General features: G+C 35.9%; 1 protein-coding gene across 1 annotated transcript in view; it reads left to right on the top strand.

The window, feature by feature from the left end:
* The window catches only part of LOC132095595 (NACHT, LRR and PYD domains-containing protein 12-like), a 594,505-nt gene that overhangs the window by 470,391 nt on the left and 106,988 nt on the right, over window positions 1-17,126 (top strand). The window contains exon 24 of the mRNA XM_059500733.1: window positions 5,272-5,445. Within this exon, the coding sequence (XP_059356716.1) occupies window positions 5,272-5,445 (174 nt within the window). The remainder of the gene's footprint in view (window positions 1-5,271; window positions 5,446-17,126) is intronic.

Genomic DNA, 17,126 nt, shown 5'->3' with positions numbered 1-17,126 from the left:
TTGTCTATAGTATTTGTACTATATATGGACATTTATTCTTGTAAATTGCTAAAACATATATAAGATATTATAAGAGTGAGGATGCAAAGACTGATCTCAGGTCTGATATTTCTGTAAACGATCATTTGATTATGAAAATGCAGTTTTACAAATGCTAGAAACGTGGCTTTCTAAGGAAAGATTGCGATCAAATAGCACACCTAGGTTCCTAACTGATGACGAAGAATTGACAGAGCAACCATCAAGTCTTAGACAGTGTTCTAGGTTATTACAAGCGGAGTTTTTAGGTCCTATAATTAACACCTCTGTTTTTTCATAATTTAGCAGTAAGAAATTACTCGTCATCCAGTTTTTTATATCGACTATGCAATCCATTAGTTTTTTAGTTTATTATCATTAGTTTTTTTAGTTTATAGTCATTAGTTTCACCGGGCTGCGAAGAAATATAGAGCTGAGTATCATCAGCATAACAGTGAAAGCTAACACCATGTTTCCTGATGATATCTCCCAAGGGTAACATATAAAGCGTGAAGAGTAGCGGCCCTAGTACTGAGCCTTGAGGTACTCCATACTGCACTTGTGATCGATAGGATACAGCTTCATTCACTGCTACGAACTGATGGCGGTCATATAAGTACGAACCATGCTAAAAACCATTTAAACCATGCTAATGCACTTGCAAAATAATGTTGTGGTCAATTGTGTCAAACGCAGCACTAAGATCCAATAAAACTAATAGAGAGATACACCCACGATCAGATGATAAGAGCAGATCATTTGTAACTCTAAGGAGAGCATTCTCAGTACTATGATACGGTCTAAATCCTGACTGGAAATCCTCACATATATCATTTTTCTCTAAGAAGGAATATAATTGTGAGGATACCACCTTTTCTAGTATCTTGGACAGAAAAGGGAGATTCGAGATTGGTCTATAATTAACTGTTTTTTTGATGAGAGGCTTAATAACAGCCAGTTTGAAGGTTTTGGGGACATATCCTAATGACAATGAGGACTTAATAATAGTCAGAAGAGGATCTATGACTTCTGGAAGCACCTCTTTTAGGAGTTAATCAGAAGAGATCAGAAGCAGAGTCCAGCTGTGTGTCTGTGAGGAGTGATCGGTCTGTGAATCAGTCATTAGATTATAAGAGTGAAGATACAAACACTGATCTCAGGTACAGTTTTACATAAATATTACTTATAGCATGCCATTTTATATTTTCAAAACATTGTCTATAGTATTTGTACTATATATGGACATTTATTCTTGTAAATTGCTAAAACATATATAAGATATTATAAGAGTGAGGATACAAAGACTGATCTCAGGTCTGATATTTCTGTAAAAGATCATTTGATTATGAAACCCTGTGCTCACACACTGTGCTCATTAGCTTATTTAATAATGCAGTATTTTAATTTTCCAGGCATGAAGTCCTCAACAGGTTTAGATCAAATCTGCTGAAGAAGTTTGAGCATCTGTATGAGGGAACAGCGACGCAGAGAAACCCAACACTCCTGAATGAGATCTACACAGAGCTCTACATCACAGAGAGTGAGAGTGGAGAGATCAGTAATGAGCATGAGGTGAGACAGATTGAGACACAATCCAGGAGAGCAGCAACAGAGGACACAGCCATCAAATGCACTGACATCTTTAGACCTTTACCTGGACAAGACAAAGCCATCAGAACTGTGCTGACAAAGGGAGTCGCTGGCATTGGAAAAAAAGTCTCTGTGCAGAAGTTGATCCTGGACTGGGCTGAAGGGAAAGAGAATCAGGACGTCCAGCTCATATTTCCACTTCCTTTCAGAGAAATCAATCTGATGAAGGACAAAACACTCAGTCTTTCAGATCTTCTTCATGTCTTTTTCCCTGAAACTAAAGAAATGGAAATATCAAGTGATGAATATAAAGTGTTGTTCATCTTTGATGGTCTGGATGAGTGTCGTCTGTCTCTGGACTTTAAGAGTAAAAAGAAACTGTGTAATATATCTGAATCAGCCTCAGTGGACGAGCTGCTGATGAACCTCATTGTGGGGAATCTGCTTCCCTCTGCTCTCATCTGGATCACCTCCAGACCAGCAGCAGCTGATCTCGTCCCCTCTGAGTGTGTCCATCGAGTGACAGAGGTACGAGGCTTCAATGAGCCACAGAAGGAGGAATACTTCAGGAAGAGAATCAGTGATCAGAGTCTGGCCGACAGGATCATCTCACACCTGAAGTCATCAAGGAGCCTCTACATCATGTGCCACATCCCAGTCTTCTGCTGGATCTCAGCCGCTGTTCTGGAGAAGATGTTGAGTCAAGCAGAGAGTGGAGAGATTCCCAAGACTCTCACTCAGATGTACACACACTTCCTGATCCTTCAGACCAACATCAAACATGAGAAGGACTATGAGAAGAAGGTGACAGATGAAGACATGATCCTCAAACTGGGGAAAGTGGCTTTTCAGCAGCTTGTGAAAGGAAACCTGATCTTCTATGAGGAAGACCTGAGAGAGCTGAGAGAGACCTGAAAGCAGCAGCTCTGACAGCAATGAGAAAACAGTTGAGTTCATCAAGAAGAAGATCAGGACCATTGACTCTCCAGAGAAATCCATCAATCTGTTCCACTGTCTGAATGAACTGGGTGATCATTCACTAGTGAAGGAAATACAACAGTATCTGACATCTGGAAGAATAAAGGAAACCAAACTCTTTGATCAATATCTTCGGTTCGGCACACACGTGACCCGCGGATTGATTTATGAAAAAAAAAAAAAAGTTGCGCATGTTCAGTCCACACTCAGTGGTCATTTCAAGCGGAGGAACGGAGGAGCTTGAACGCCCCGCGCATTTTGGCTTCCCTGTCAGATATAATGATGAAGAAAAGAGGTTAGAGTGAAAAGATTGTGCCAGATCTTTATGAACAGGAGAAGAAAACAGTTGTGGATGAACTATCCCGAGCATCCTCTGTTGCGCTCACGACAGACGGGTGGACGTCCAGGGGGACGGAGAGCTCTGTGATGATAACTGCTCACTTCATCACAGCACACTGGAAGATGAGAAGTCAGGCTATTATGTTAAAAAGAAGATATTATGCCAGTTGCACTTTAAGTTGATTTCATATATTTTAATTTAATAATTTAATGTTAATTAAAAAAAAAAGACAAAACGTATGTTTATTTGTCTTGGCCTTTTTTTTCTTTTCTTTTTTTTTTTTTTTTATGCTGATTCGGAAAATGATCCGATCCATACGAGGACGAGCGAGCGCGGGTTTGACTAGATGTATTTGGAGGTTATTGCTCACGTCTCGTTCTGCACATATCCAAATGTTTCCATATTCGCAATGTATCTGAATGTTAAACTATAATATTTTTAAAAAAAATTTTTTAATGTAAACTAGACGGAAAGATCATCCTCTTCACATGAGCAGAAACCTCCTTGGCATAACAGCAGAGTGGACCGGTATACTACGGTCTGTTTAAACTGACCAGTGTAACCTTTTATGTGTTTGGTTGACTGTACTTTATTTTAATAATGAACAGACTGCGATGTACGTTTGTAATTAGAATGCACTTTAGATGTTCTGTGTCATTTATACCAAACACAAATGTTGCTGGTTGCTAGTGTGTTTGCAGCACTACTGTTATTTATTTTTTATATATTTAATTTTTTATATTTTTCAGTTTAATTGATTTTTATTTATAAAATTGTATTTATTTAAATGTATATTTAAGTTTACATTTATGTTCCAACAAACTTGAAAAATTCTACTTGATAAATGCTCTAAAACTTTTATGTAAATGATTGACTTTGACCCTGACCTCTAAACATCCGCATCGGCTATAGAAAAACCCATATCAGTCGATCTCTAGTTAGGATCCCCACTGAAACGTGTTTCTCGACCCGGTGACTTTTAATGAATGACGGTGAGAATCTGAGATTGGTAATGCTGTCATAAATTCACAACGGTTGTGCTGTAATTATATAATAGACTGTAGTGTGAGGCGCTCCATGTCTGCTGTTACTGTACTGTTTCTGGTTCTGATTCACTGTTAGTGCTGCGCTTGGTTTGAGACGCTTTAATTTACATTTGGGAACACAACATTCATCATTAGAAACATTTATAAATCTGTTGTTGTTTACAAAGAAGTTTCAGTGTCACATAATCCTTCAGAAATCATTCAGATTTACTGCTCAAGAAACATTTCTGATTATTATCAATGTTAGAAACAGTTTTGCTGCTTAATATTTTTGTGGAAACTATGATACCACTCCAACATTTGTATAAGATTTAAAAAAAGAGAGAAATTAATAATTTTATTCATAATTCATGAAAGTGACAAAAAGTGAGTGAAGGCATTTAAAATGATTTATGTTTAATAAATGCATTAACCAATTTAATTAATATATTGATAAATGCAAATAAATGCTGTTCATTAAACTTTTAATTTATCAAAAATTAAGTGCATCATAATTTCCACACAAAATATGAAGCAGCAAAATTGTTTTCAACATTGATAATAAACAGAAATGTTTCTTGAGATTAAAATAAATTGTAATGTTTTCTAAAATATCATGTGACACTGAAAACTGGAATAATGATGAAGAACATTCTGTTTTGCAGAATCACAGGAATAACATTACATTTTATAATATATTAAATTGGAAAACGTTTTTTTGTATTTGTAATAATATTTCACAATATTTATTTATTTTAACTTTATTTTGATTAAATAAATTCGGTCTTGATGAGCAGAAGATAGTTATTTCAAAAACATTAATAATTTTAATGTTTCCAAACTTTTGGCAGGTACTTTAATAATAATAACAATTCTATATTCTTCACTATAATATATTATAGTACTTTATTATAATATATTATTATATTGTTGTCATGATTATTAAATTCTGCTTTTTATTTTTTACAGGACAGTATATATTTTTACAATATAAGATATATCTTTTAATGTGGTAAAATACATATTTTTAATAATGAGTGCTGGGGACGTGGTCAGATCTTCCTTCTTTTTTGTCTCTAGCTGATCACATAACTGTATTTGGTTAAAAATCCTGACAGAGTAATAAATAATTTTTACTTTCTTTTTGAATGAGGCTTTTATGATTTATGATCATGTGTTTTTTTGTTGTTGTTCTTTGACATTTTAAATCTCAGTCCAGTGATTCATCACACATTGATTTGTTCTTTCTCTTTACTAATGGATTCACAGCTAAACTGATCTGATCTGAGAGAGTGAAGAGTGTGTCATTGTTCTCTACAGGTTGAGAGATTGTGACGTCACAGATGAAGGTTGTTCTGCTCTGACTTCAGCTCTGAGATCAAACCCCTCACACCTGAGAGAACTGGATCTGTCTTGGAATAAAATAAGAGATTCAGGAGTGAAGCGTCTCTGTGCTGTACTGGAGGATCCTCACTGTAAACTGGAGATATTGTGGTAAGATCACTCAAACCTGTGACCTGTGGTCAGGGCTGGACTGGGGTTAAAATTCAGCTCTGGACAAATCCAGTCCATCTGACCCACGAGTTCCTCCATGAATGTTTTACTGGGTGACAGGGCCTTTAAATGGAGTAAATAATAATAGATATTACTGAATTCATGACAAATATAACCAACTTAATAATGTATTTGTGTCACACAGAAATGCACTTGACAGTAAAGCATTGATTTTGAGCTAGAATGCAGGAAATCTATTGAGAAATAAATTCTGTCATCATTTCCTCACCCTCATGACAATCCAAACCTGTGTGAATTAGTTTCTTCTGTAGAACACAACAGATATTTTGTAGAAACCATTACCAAACCATTTCTTGAATTTCTGAAATGATGATCTTTAATGTTCCACAGAAGAAAGAAATTGATACAGGTTTGAAATGACACGATGTTGAGAAAATGACAATTTACATTTTTGGGTGAACTGTCCTTTAAGAACTTATTTACTGGTTATATTTAGTATTAAAGTAGACTAATAACAGTAACATTTATAATAAATACATCTCTATTGTACAGTGTTAATAACTGCAAGTTAAATTACTATGGTGATGAATTTACAAGTCTATGTTTTGTCATTTTCCAATTGACCTCGTCATGAAGTTTAGATTGTGGTGTGTGTTTTCAGCCAGCATCACTACAGAAGCTTTAATGTTCTCATATCACACGACTGTAAAACACAATTCTGTGTCACATCTGAATGGATCAAGACACTTGTGTTGTTGATCACTTTACTCCTGATGACCAGTACATCCCTCTCTGTGGGTCACAAGTCAGACTCTCTGACCATTAGACCACGACTGCCCCATATAGATGATTGATAGATTAGAAATATTAGACAGAATGGAAGGTTAAATGAGTTTGAATGGTCTAGAAATAGAACATAGAATGGCAGCTAAATGGAGTCTAAAGACCTTCAGTTTGTTTACATTTGAATTTTGACAGTTGGAGTTTGAATAGTCTTGGATCATCTGAACATTTCCTCAATGTAAGTCTGTGGGATTTTGATGATTTTTAATCTTCATTTTTAGGTAAACTGTAAATCGTAATTAGAGGAGCAAGTGACTGTTTCTCCAGACAGATCTGTGCTTATATCACTATGAAACAATATCTCACATTCAGCTCTGTGTGTCTGTTCAGTCCTGAAGCACATGACAGTTTCAAACAGCAGCATTGAGCATCAACATGCAGAAATCTCATTCTATCAGCAGCAGTTTGTGGCAATGCTTGTCATTATATCTCCTCTCCTGCTCTGAGACCAGAGTCAATAACAAACTACACACACTTCAACTACAATTAACACTGTGTCATTGTTCTCTACAGGTTGAGTTATTGTGACGTCACAGATGAAGGTTGTTCTGCTCTGGCTTCAGCTCTGAGATCAAACCCCTCACACCTGAGAGAACTGGATCTGTCTCTGAATAAACTACGAATATCAGAAGTGAAGTTACTCTCTGATCTGAAAGATGATCCACGTTACAAACTGGAGACATTAGACTACTGTGAGTATATTATTATTTAAATCTTTTAAAATGGCCAAAGTTAAGTAACAGACATATTTGTAGAATATAAGATAATAATTCAGCTTCTCTTTAGTTTCTGTTCTTTAAACTGTTTAATTCTGTGATGATCTATGAATATATGAATATGTTCCTCTCCTCCAGTGTCTCTGTGTGTAAATGATAAAGAGAGAGTTGTTGATCATTCACTGTTATTAATCTATGATCAGTTGTTCATCAGATCAGAGTATGTGAGCGGAGTGGAGCGTCAACAATTTCTCCTCCGCGCTCCGATCATTTAATTATCACTCCGCTCCGCTCCACTCCACACTCACTGATATCAGAAACACCGCTCCACCTTCACTCCACGTCTAAAGTATTTCAGTATGTGTGAAATTACACACTTCAACTTCTGTTCATAACGCATATTAAACAAATAAATGAATTGTACTCGTGACGGAGCGGTGCTGGAGCGCTCTTGGAGCGAGTGAAAACCACGACGCTCCGACTTTTAAAAGATCCGCTCCTCGCTCCAGTCAAAATCACACGCTCCACTCCGCGCTCCGCTCACATACTCTGATTCATATCTCTGACTGTAATATGAATATACTGTGTGTTTCTGAGCTGGATCTGCTGATGTGATGTGACAGCAGTAATGTCTCATACTCATATCTGACTGTCTGTGTGTTTTATTGTAGACTCTCAGTATTTAGACGTCAGTTCAGTTTCCTCAGGATCAGATGATGGTGAATAAGAGCCGCTACAGGAATCAGTGATGTGAAGTTAAATGAATGCATGGAAGTGTAATGTGTGGAGCAGTGTTGATGAACAGAAGAAACAAGCTTCAAGGAAACTAAACTAATTCATCAAAATAAGTTTTTATCCAAAGGACATTAAGAAAATAGTTGATTTGTTTATACAGCACTGAAAACCAAGAAAATCAATGTGATATTTTCAGTGATGGGGTTATATCCTGAGCTGTCCAGATTTAATATAGATCATCATAACTGTGTATCCTGAAATTCAGAAATAGACAACTCATCACTTGTACATTTTCCACTTGATATCATCATGAGAAATGTGTGCCCTGCTGTATCTTGATTTAAATACACTTCAAAACTCTTATTTTGAAATGAGCTTCAGTGATATTGAGGATCACACAGAAATATTTTACTTTTTTAAATTATCATTTTTTTTTATTGGCAATGTATGAAAACATAGAAATACATAGAAAATGTAAAAGTATCTATTAAAATAAAATGAGAATCAAAACACAATTTAAATTAGAAATTAAATACAGAATATAGACTTAAAATTCACCAAAATAAATGAAAACGCCAGCACAGGTTTATCATCTGAAGAGATTTGGAGTTCTTATTTTGATATATTTCTGGATCACTGTTTCAAAAGAAATGAATAATAGAGGTTGACTGATTGATCAGTTTTGATGATTAATCAGCATTGATAGTCGATCACTAGAACTATCAGCTATCATCTAAAATCCATGCTGATAATCAAGAGCGCAGGTTTTGATTTTGGCATTGGTTGGGTCTTAATGTATTGTGTTTCCTTCAGGAGCATCAGTGAATGTTTGAATCTTCTGTAATAGTTGTGTGTGAGTCTCTCAGTTGTCTTCCGTGTGAAAAGATGGATCTCAAAATCATACAGTCACTGCTGGAAAGAGTTCAGATACACAGAAGATGCTGGAAAACTGAAGAAACTGCAGGAGCTGGAGGAGTTTTATTGTTCTTTGTACCTGTACAAATAAAGACAGCAGTTCGCTCGGGAAAAGGAGCAGAAATGACACGACTAAAATAGTTCATACTCATGAGCTACTTCTTCTGCAAAGCTGACACTTGGTCGCTCATTGTTGTAATTTATTACAAATATTCACATTTATTCACACACAACAGAATAATAAAAAATTTAAGAGTTATACGTTTTGTGTGCTGTTTGCTTCAACTTTTTGACAGTTAAGCTTAACATACCCTTAAAAAATGGTTTTAAAAGCAAAAATCAAAAACTATACTAAATGTATGTATGTATGTGTACTGAACAGAAAGAGCAAAGAATCAATCATCAAAGTCAAGAACATTATCATTGACTTCAGTCTAGCAAGAGTTCAAGCTCTCTCAGAAACTCTGATTATAATCACTGAAGCTGTTCACACGGTCAAATTAATCTCTTACTTACATTGTGTGCACAGCTCTACATTGTTGTTCATGAAGAGAGAATTCACCAGAGAACAGCAAGCGTGCGTTCTGCCTCATATCTTCTTTTCTTTGGTAAAGTTCATTCAAGCTCCTCTTGTCTCAGAAATCTGAGGTGTCTGTCTGAAATCTGGTTCCGGGAGCAGCAGTATTTCGGCGGGTTCCCTCTGGTCTAGTTCTCCGAGTACGTGTCCAGTAGAGCCGTGTGTTCATCCGTCCCTGGAGTTATGACGCTCACACCTCGTCCAGACTGAAGACAGAAGAACCTGTGGATTATAATCAGTGATAGTGTCTACACTGAATGTGAAATCTCCAACAGCAAACGGATTCCTGTTCTATTTCTGACAGAGTCCGAGCTCTTTACTCCTCCAGCTCGCTTTGTCACTTCAAGCTGTTGCAGTCCCGTATGGACACGGTGATGCTACTTTTACACCAAATATACTTTAAAACAAACACCAGAGACCGCTTAGACTAATGTGTCACATGCTGGGAATGCTAACATAATATCTAAATATAAACCATAAATGCTTAAAAATCACTTACTTCTGGATTCACGATCAGCAGAAGAATGACCTCCTGAGCCGGATGCTCGCGCCAGAAATCTGCTGCAGCTCTGTGATTGGACAAAACGCTTCGTTCTTTTCAGAGATGATCTCCCTGTGAATGACCTCTGACCTTCTTTCTGTACGATCTGAATTTCTGCACTTTGAATTTTAGAAAATTTTATTTGATGTTCCGAATTTCTTCTTCATTTTGAAAACTTTCAAAATTTTTAAAACCTGATATTTGCAGTCTAAGAATTCAGAACAAAAAATCTGTTTGAAAATACATGTCTATAAAACTTTACCTTAAAAAAATCCATTGTGTTAAATTTCAAATGGTAAATATTAAAGAAAAAAAAATAAAATCCAGAATCCAATTCAAAACTGTTTTAAATCCCATATAATGTTCATTTTTTTTGTTAAATTACACTTGTTTAGAATTCATATTTACACAATTCAAATTCAAATAGTTTTGTCAAAATTAGCTCCATACAATCCAACTTATGTGCATTTAGTGATGTAAATTTTCGATAATTTCCATGATCGATCGTCTTTTAAATTAACGATCAATTAATCGATAACCTTTATCCTGCGAAATGCTTCTGCAGCGGTATTATTATATGTGCAAAAGCTTCTCGAGAGAGAGAGAGAGAAAAAAACCTTCTCACCCGAATTAAAGGGGTTTTAGTCTGAATAAAATGCTAGTAGCAGGACTGTAAAATGAATAGTTGTGATTATAATAATTTAATAAAAAGAAGATCACTCTAGTGCTCCAATGAACCACATTGAAACTCTCTTTGAAATTAACTGGAACTCAGTGTATTAGACACTAGAGCTGAAAAACTAAATTAGAATTCTGTTCTTAAATATGATACATTTTCAAATTATATTGGAATTTAAAAGACATAATTTCAGTTGGAGGGAAAACCAGCTTTTGTCTTCTCTCCTGAGGACACAAGAGAGCACATCGAGTGAAATATTACTAATGCACGTTTCTGCAAAGCAATAAAATCACACTACTATCTTTGAAAAAAGTGCATGTTTAAAATAATGTTTATTAACCATATATAATTAATTACGTTGCTTAAACAATTAGAAACAAATCATTTCAAATTCATCAGCATTTTTGCATTAGAATAGTTTTTTTACAGCCTTATTAGACACATTTAAGAGGAAGATTTAAAGAATCAAACACAGCAAATATATGCTGCATATATGCATAGATGCTGATATTTACAGCGACATTCGAATGTTACAGAATCTGAGAAAGTGTGAATAATTCTAACAAAATAAGAGACAAAATTCATGATCATTTTTATTTAGTACAGACCTGAGTAAGATATTTTACATAAAAGATGTTTAAGTTTAAAAACAATAAAAATCCTCCAGCTCCTGCAGTTTCTTCAGTTTTCCAGCATCTTCTGTGTATCTGAACTCTTTCCAGCAGTGACTGTATGATTTTGAGATCCATCTTTTCACACTGAAGACAACTGAGAGACTCAAACACAACTATTACAGAAGATTCAAACATTCACTGATGCTCCTGAAGGAAACACAATACATTAAGACCCAACCAATGCCAAAATCAAAACCTGCGCTCTTGATTATCAGCATGGACTTTAGATGATAGCTGATAGTTCTAGTGATCGACTATCAATGCTGATTAATCATCAAAACTGATCAATCAGTCAACCTCTATTATTCATTTCTTTTGAAACAGTGATCCAGAAATATATCAAAATAAGAACTCCAAATCTCTTCAGATGATAAACCTGTGCTGGCGTTTTCATTTATTTTGGTGAATTTTAAGTTTATATTCTGTATTTAATTTCTACTTTAAATTGTGTTTTGATTCTCATTTTATTTTAATAGATACTTTTATATTTTCTATGTATTTCTATGTTTTCATACATTGCCAATAAAAAAAAATGATAATTTAAAAAAGTAAAATATTTCTGTGTGATCCTCAATATCACTGAAGCTCATTTCAAAATAAGAGTTTTGAAGTGTATTTAAATCAAGATACAGCAGGACACACATTTCTCATGATGATATCAAGTGGAAAATGTACAGGTGATAAGTTGTCTATTTCTGAATTTCAGGAAACACAGTTATGATGATCTATATTAAATCTGGACAGCTCAGGATATAACCCCATCACTGAAAATATCACATTGATTTTCTTGGTTTTCAGTGCTGTATAAACAAATCAACTATTTTCTTAATGTCCTTTGGATAAAAACTTATTTTGATGAATTAGTTTAGTTTCCTTGAAGCTTGTTTCTTCTGTTCATCATTACTGCTCCACACATTACACTTCCATGCATTCATTTAACTTCACATCACTGATTCCTGTAGCGGCTCTTATTCACCATCAGCTGATCCTGAGGAAACTGAACTGACGTCTAAATACTGAGAGTCCTACAATAAAACACACAGACAGTCAGATATGAGTATGAGACATTACTGCTGTCACATCACATCAGCAGATCCAGCTCAGAAACACACAGTATATTCATATTACAGTCAGAGATATGAATCAGAGTATGTGAGCGGAGCGCGGAGTGGAGCGTGTGATTTTGACTGGAGCGAGGAGCGATCTTTTAAAAGTCGGAGCGTCGTGGTTTTCACTCGCTCCAAGAGCGCTCCAGCACCGCTCCGTCACGAGTACAATTCATGCCAACAGCCCGTAATATAACTGGATATTTAGCAAGAAATCACATGTTAAACATATTTAGCTGAAATACTTTAGACGTGGAGTGAAGGTGGAGCGGTGTTTCTGATATCAGTGAGTGTGGAGTGGAGCGGAGCGGAGTGATAATTAAATGATCGGAGCGCGGAGGAGAAATTGTTGACGCTCCACTCCGCTCACATACTCTGATCTGATGAACAACTGATCATAGATTAATAACAGTGAATGATCTACAACTCTCTCTTTATCATTTACACACAGAGACACTGGAGGAGATGAACATATTCATATATTCATAGATCATCACAGATGTAAACAGTTTAAAGAACAGAAACTAAAGTGGAGCTGAATTATTATCTTGTATTCTCCAAATATGTCTGTTACTTAACTTTGGCCATTTTAAAAGATTTAAATAATTATATACTCACAGTAGTGTCTCACGGCAGTTCGTGATTTGGTTACGTAATTTAATCTATTTATTCGTGGCAGGGGCACGTTTATTTCGTTATTTTCGTAATGACAGCACGTTTTTTAAACTAATGCATTTCAATTGGATGCATCTTTCGTGCAACGGCACGATTCTTTCTGCCAGTCGGGCTGCAGCAGAGAACCTGTTTAATCAACATTTATTCACGAGATCTTGTCACAGTTTATACATGTGCAGTGCTGCTGCTAGCCATTTTGGTGCCCTAACCATAATTCTTTTATTATTTTAAACATGAAGACAGTTTGCCAGTCTTTTATATACCTCCTACTGTCAAAGTCAAACTTCGTCAGGTGCTGCGCAAATTGCGCAATCCAACGGACCACTGGGCTTAATGGGATATCGAGTTGTTGGAGGGCACCATCTCCAGAGCAATTAAATACTTTTGTTATGCATGTTTTTTTATGCCTGAAAGGTGCCTTATAATATATAATGATGTAATATCGGCATTATAATTATTGCCTATGTATTATTGATTTTTCATTAGGCTATTTTTTTGTATATTAATTATGTATTATTATTTCGGTCTTTTTCGGTTATTATTTCGATTGATATTTTTAAAACTATAACGCTACATCTATCAACATTTATTTAGATGTTATCATTGTATTCATTCATTTTTTTATATATAATATTCCGTTGAAATATTACAGTAAGCCAGAACACGGAGTTCAAGCTCATTAGCCACAATGCAATGCGGACATTCATGTCACAGAATCCTATCGCATTTTTAAGCAGCCTTTACAATATATTTACAGCCTAAAGTTTAAAAAATAATTGAAAAGCCCAAAGATCTGCAGGCCTATCTCTGCTAAATGAATTTAACATATGTTTTCTTCTTTTTATTTAAACTATTGGTACTAAATGTGAAAGGGAGTTTCTTCTGATGCCCTGTTGAAATAATAAAATAATTTTTTTTTTTTTTTTTTTTTTTTTTTTTTACAATATCCGGATGACGGAGCTCTCGCCAATTACTTCCTCTCTGGAGTCGTTGACTTAGGTAGGCTAAAATTATTAGCACATGAACAAGTAGCCTATATAATTCCATGATATCTATATATTTCTTTATTGCTTCCGCTAAAGAAAATAACGTTAGTGCGTTCAGTTTTTTTACGGTTGCAATCCTGCAACGTAAACTTAATTATCCAGACTTTCGGCGGATTGATAGTCGTCCTCCAGACGCCGAGTGAACAGAACTGCGTCCATTTTAGTTTTTGAGCTCTTCAGTGCTCATTAAAAAAAGTTATATTTAGCTGCACCAGTCACAATTTTTTTTTTATATTTTATCCATTGTTAAGTAAATTCATTGTCTCTGTCCCATTAACTCCCTTCCCCCTTTTTTGTTTTTTAGATTCTACCAACCTATAGTAGATCACCAGTAGATCACCACAACCAAAGGCCCTTTTAAGCGCCAACCTATATGGATTTGTGCAGTTTTTCAGTCTGTCTCTCATTTCTGTCTGTGTCTCTTATCTCTGTCTGGCCCTCTGTCCATCTCAGTGTCTGTTCTTTTTTTTGTCTGCCCCTCTCTGTGATTTCTGTGATGACCACTACACGTGTCACTGACTGCCAAGATGGCAATTACATGGAGGGGAGACGAATGGCTCTTGAAATGAGCTTAGAGCATGTTCTGACTGAAGCCAAGGTAGGTGTTTTTTAGGTGTTGAATTTTCGGATGCAATGAAGTACATAGAGTGCCTACATCTGGAGCTATTCTATGTATTGCCACGTACAAAAAACAACAATCCATTGTAGCTTTATGAATGAAGAAATATTTAGGCTATAATAATCACTTATGTTGCTTATCAGAAAACAGTATTATATAAGGCTATTACATAAACCTAGGTACCTCAGACTCATTCAGTCTGTGATTGCATTTAGCTGCTCTCAATTGTCAAACATTTTCATGAAAGGGGTGTAGAGTTGGTTTTTACATTTGAACTCCTTGGTCCAGCTAAACTGAATGCATTGATCAAGGATTCTTTCTTGACATTTTTTCCCCCTGAAAATATGAGGTATAAAGTGTATGATAATAGTTTTTTTTTCATATCCATTGCATCTTTGTTAAAAATAAATTAACTTCCTAATCATGATTTTCACTTCAACCCCCAGAAAGAATCCGAGGAGCAGAGGCAAGTTGCCCCTCCGCCAATCCCAAAAAGGATGTGTTTAGGGCTTGGCAAGCCAAGGGGGAGGCGTGGAGGACGGCCCAAAACCTCAGCTACCGGTATTAATAGAAATAGTAGTCGGTTACACATCATTGTCAAGAATTCAAGTTTTGTTGCTGGTAGACCTAAGTAACATGTACTTGTATCCAGATAATTAGCTCATTATAATGAGGTTGAACCATGTGAGATATGTTTATGCAGTATTTGATTTGATAACTGTAATTTATTGTATCCACAGGTTAATTGTACTATTATTTTCATTTATTATTTTCAAGTTCTGTTGTTATTTATTTTTTTAAATGTATTTTCCCCCGTATTTAAAATGTATAGAGATATAGATTCAACCAAAAAAGTATGCATTAGTGGTCTAACTTGGTTTTATTCCTCTGTGTGCTGTTGTAGTTACACACAACCAGATCGGGAACTACCAGCTCACTGAAGAGCTTCCTGCAGCCAGTCTTGATCCTCAAGTGGAATTTGGTAAAATATGGTGGTCAAATACATTTGAATTATTATTAGGTAATTTTCTTGGGCAGATCCGAAAGCAGGGTTTGCAGAAATCATGGAACACCTGTATCATTGGAGACTAGATTGTCATTCATGTAAAATCCTGGCAAAAAAATTTAAAATCTCAAAGCTTGAGTCAAAGCAAAGACCTCCCGTGCCTAGTTACGGGCTGCTAAGCTACGATTGGCCTGTGGCGGTTTTTGGGCGTGGCCTATTATTGAACCACTCTTTGTAGTAGTTTCAATTTTGTCCCAATGGAATTCAGTATCAATTTTCACATTGATACAATTTACCCTGGTCCATGTTTCAAAGTATGCTGAATTAGGCCCTAGAAACTGGGAAAGTTGATTTGGAAAAGTTCTGAAATTTATGTTACTAATAGCGCTGGCAAGATACATTATACATTACATTTATTCACTTAGCAGACGCTTTTATCCAAAGCGACTTACAATTGCCACATATGTCAGAGGTCACACACCTCTGGAGCAACTAGGGGTTGAGTGTCTTGCTCAGGGACACATTGGTGTCTCACAGTGTATTCGAACCCGGGTCTCTCACACCAAAGACATGCGTCTTATCCACTGCGCTAGCACCACCCCATTAGATATTTACTCATTATTATGAAATCATGGGTCTGCATAGAAATGGTCCTTTGTCAATTAAATTAATATTTGTCTTTGCAGAAAAAAACATGCAGAGTCTCTCTGCTATGATGTCTGACTCCCCTGAAATCCAGAGGGCATCATCATCATGGACTTTCAGGCAGCAGCAAGCCTCACAAAGATGGAAGGAGGCAAGGCCATTCCACCTTAAATGCCTCATCCAAACTCAGGATGTTGGCCAACCATTTTGTAGCCATTGCAGCAAGCCTGCGGTTGTTAGGTGAGATGTCATTAATGTTCTTTCATACTTTGTAGGTTTTGAGAGTGGATCACTAATAGATGTCTTCATGTTTTGGATAAACTGCATGTTTATTGTGGAATCTGGGCTCTTTCAAAGAGTTTATTCAATAACTAAATTGGTTCATTGATTTTGTTCTTAGATGCAGAGAGTGTCTACCAGATCAGTGGTTCTGTGAGACCTGCGATACCAAGAATCACAGGAGATGGCCACTCCATGATAGGGAGTCAGTCCTTGAGGGCTTTTTTAAAGCTATTCCCCCATCCACATATTTTGTAAGAGGGGAGGGAGGATACAGCTCACAGGACCAAGGTAGGTAATTGCAAAACTCTTTTGTACTCTTGTCTAATAAATGTAGTATGCTAATTTTGTGTTTGTCTTTCCTTTGCTAGCTTGTATTTTGCCAACGGTGAGAGTGACTCAAAAATGTCCCTGTGAAGTCCCGAACATAACTGTGTCACCTGGCAAATCGGTCATTTTAATTTCAATCAATGGTAATATTTCTAAACTCTGATCTTTTTTCTGACTTTGCTTTGCAAGAAAAATAACAGTACTCAAAAATTACAGAATACGTCTTGTCATTATGATAAACCAACAAAAATATACATATTTGAACTATGCTGGT

The sequence above is a fragment of the Carassius carassius genome, chromosome 19, assembly GCF_963082965.1.
Source record: "Carassius carassius chromosome 19, fCarCar2.1, whole genome shotgun sequence".
Taxonomy (NCBI): domain Eukaryota; kingdom Metazoa; phylum Chordata; class Actinopteri; order Cypriniformes; family Cyprinidae; genus Carassius; species Carassius carassius.
The sequence above is the reverse complement of the archived record's forward strand: the minus strand, read 5'-3'. Positions and strand labels throughout refer to the sequence as shown.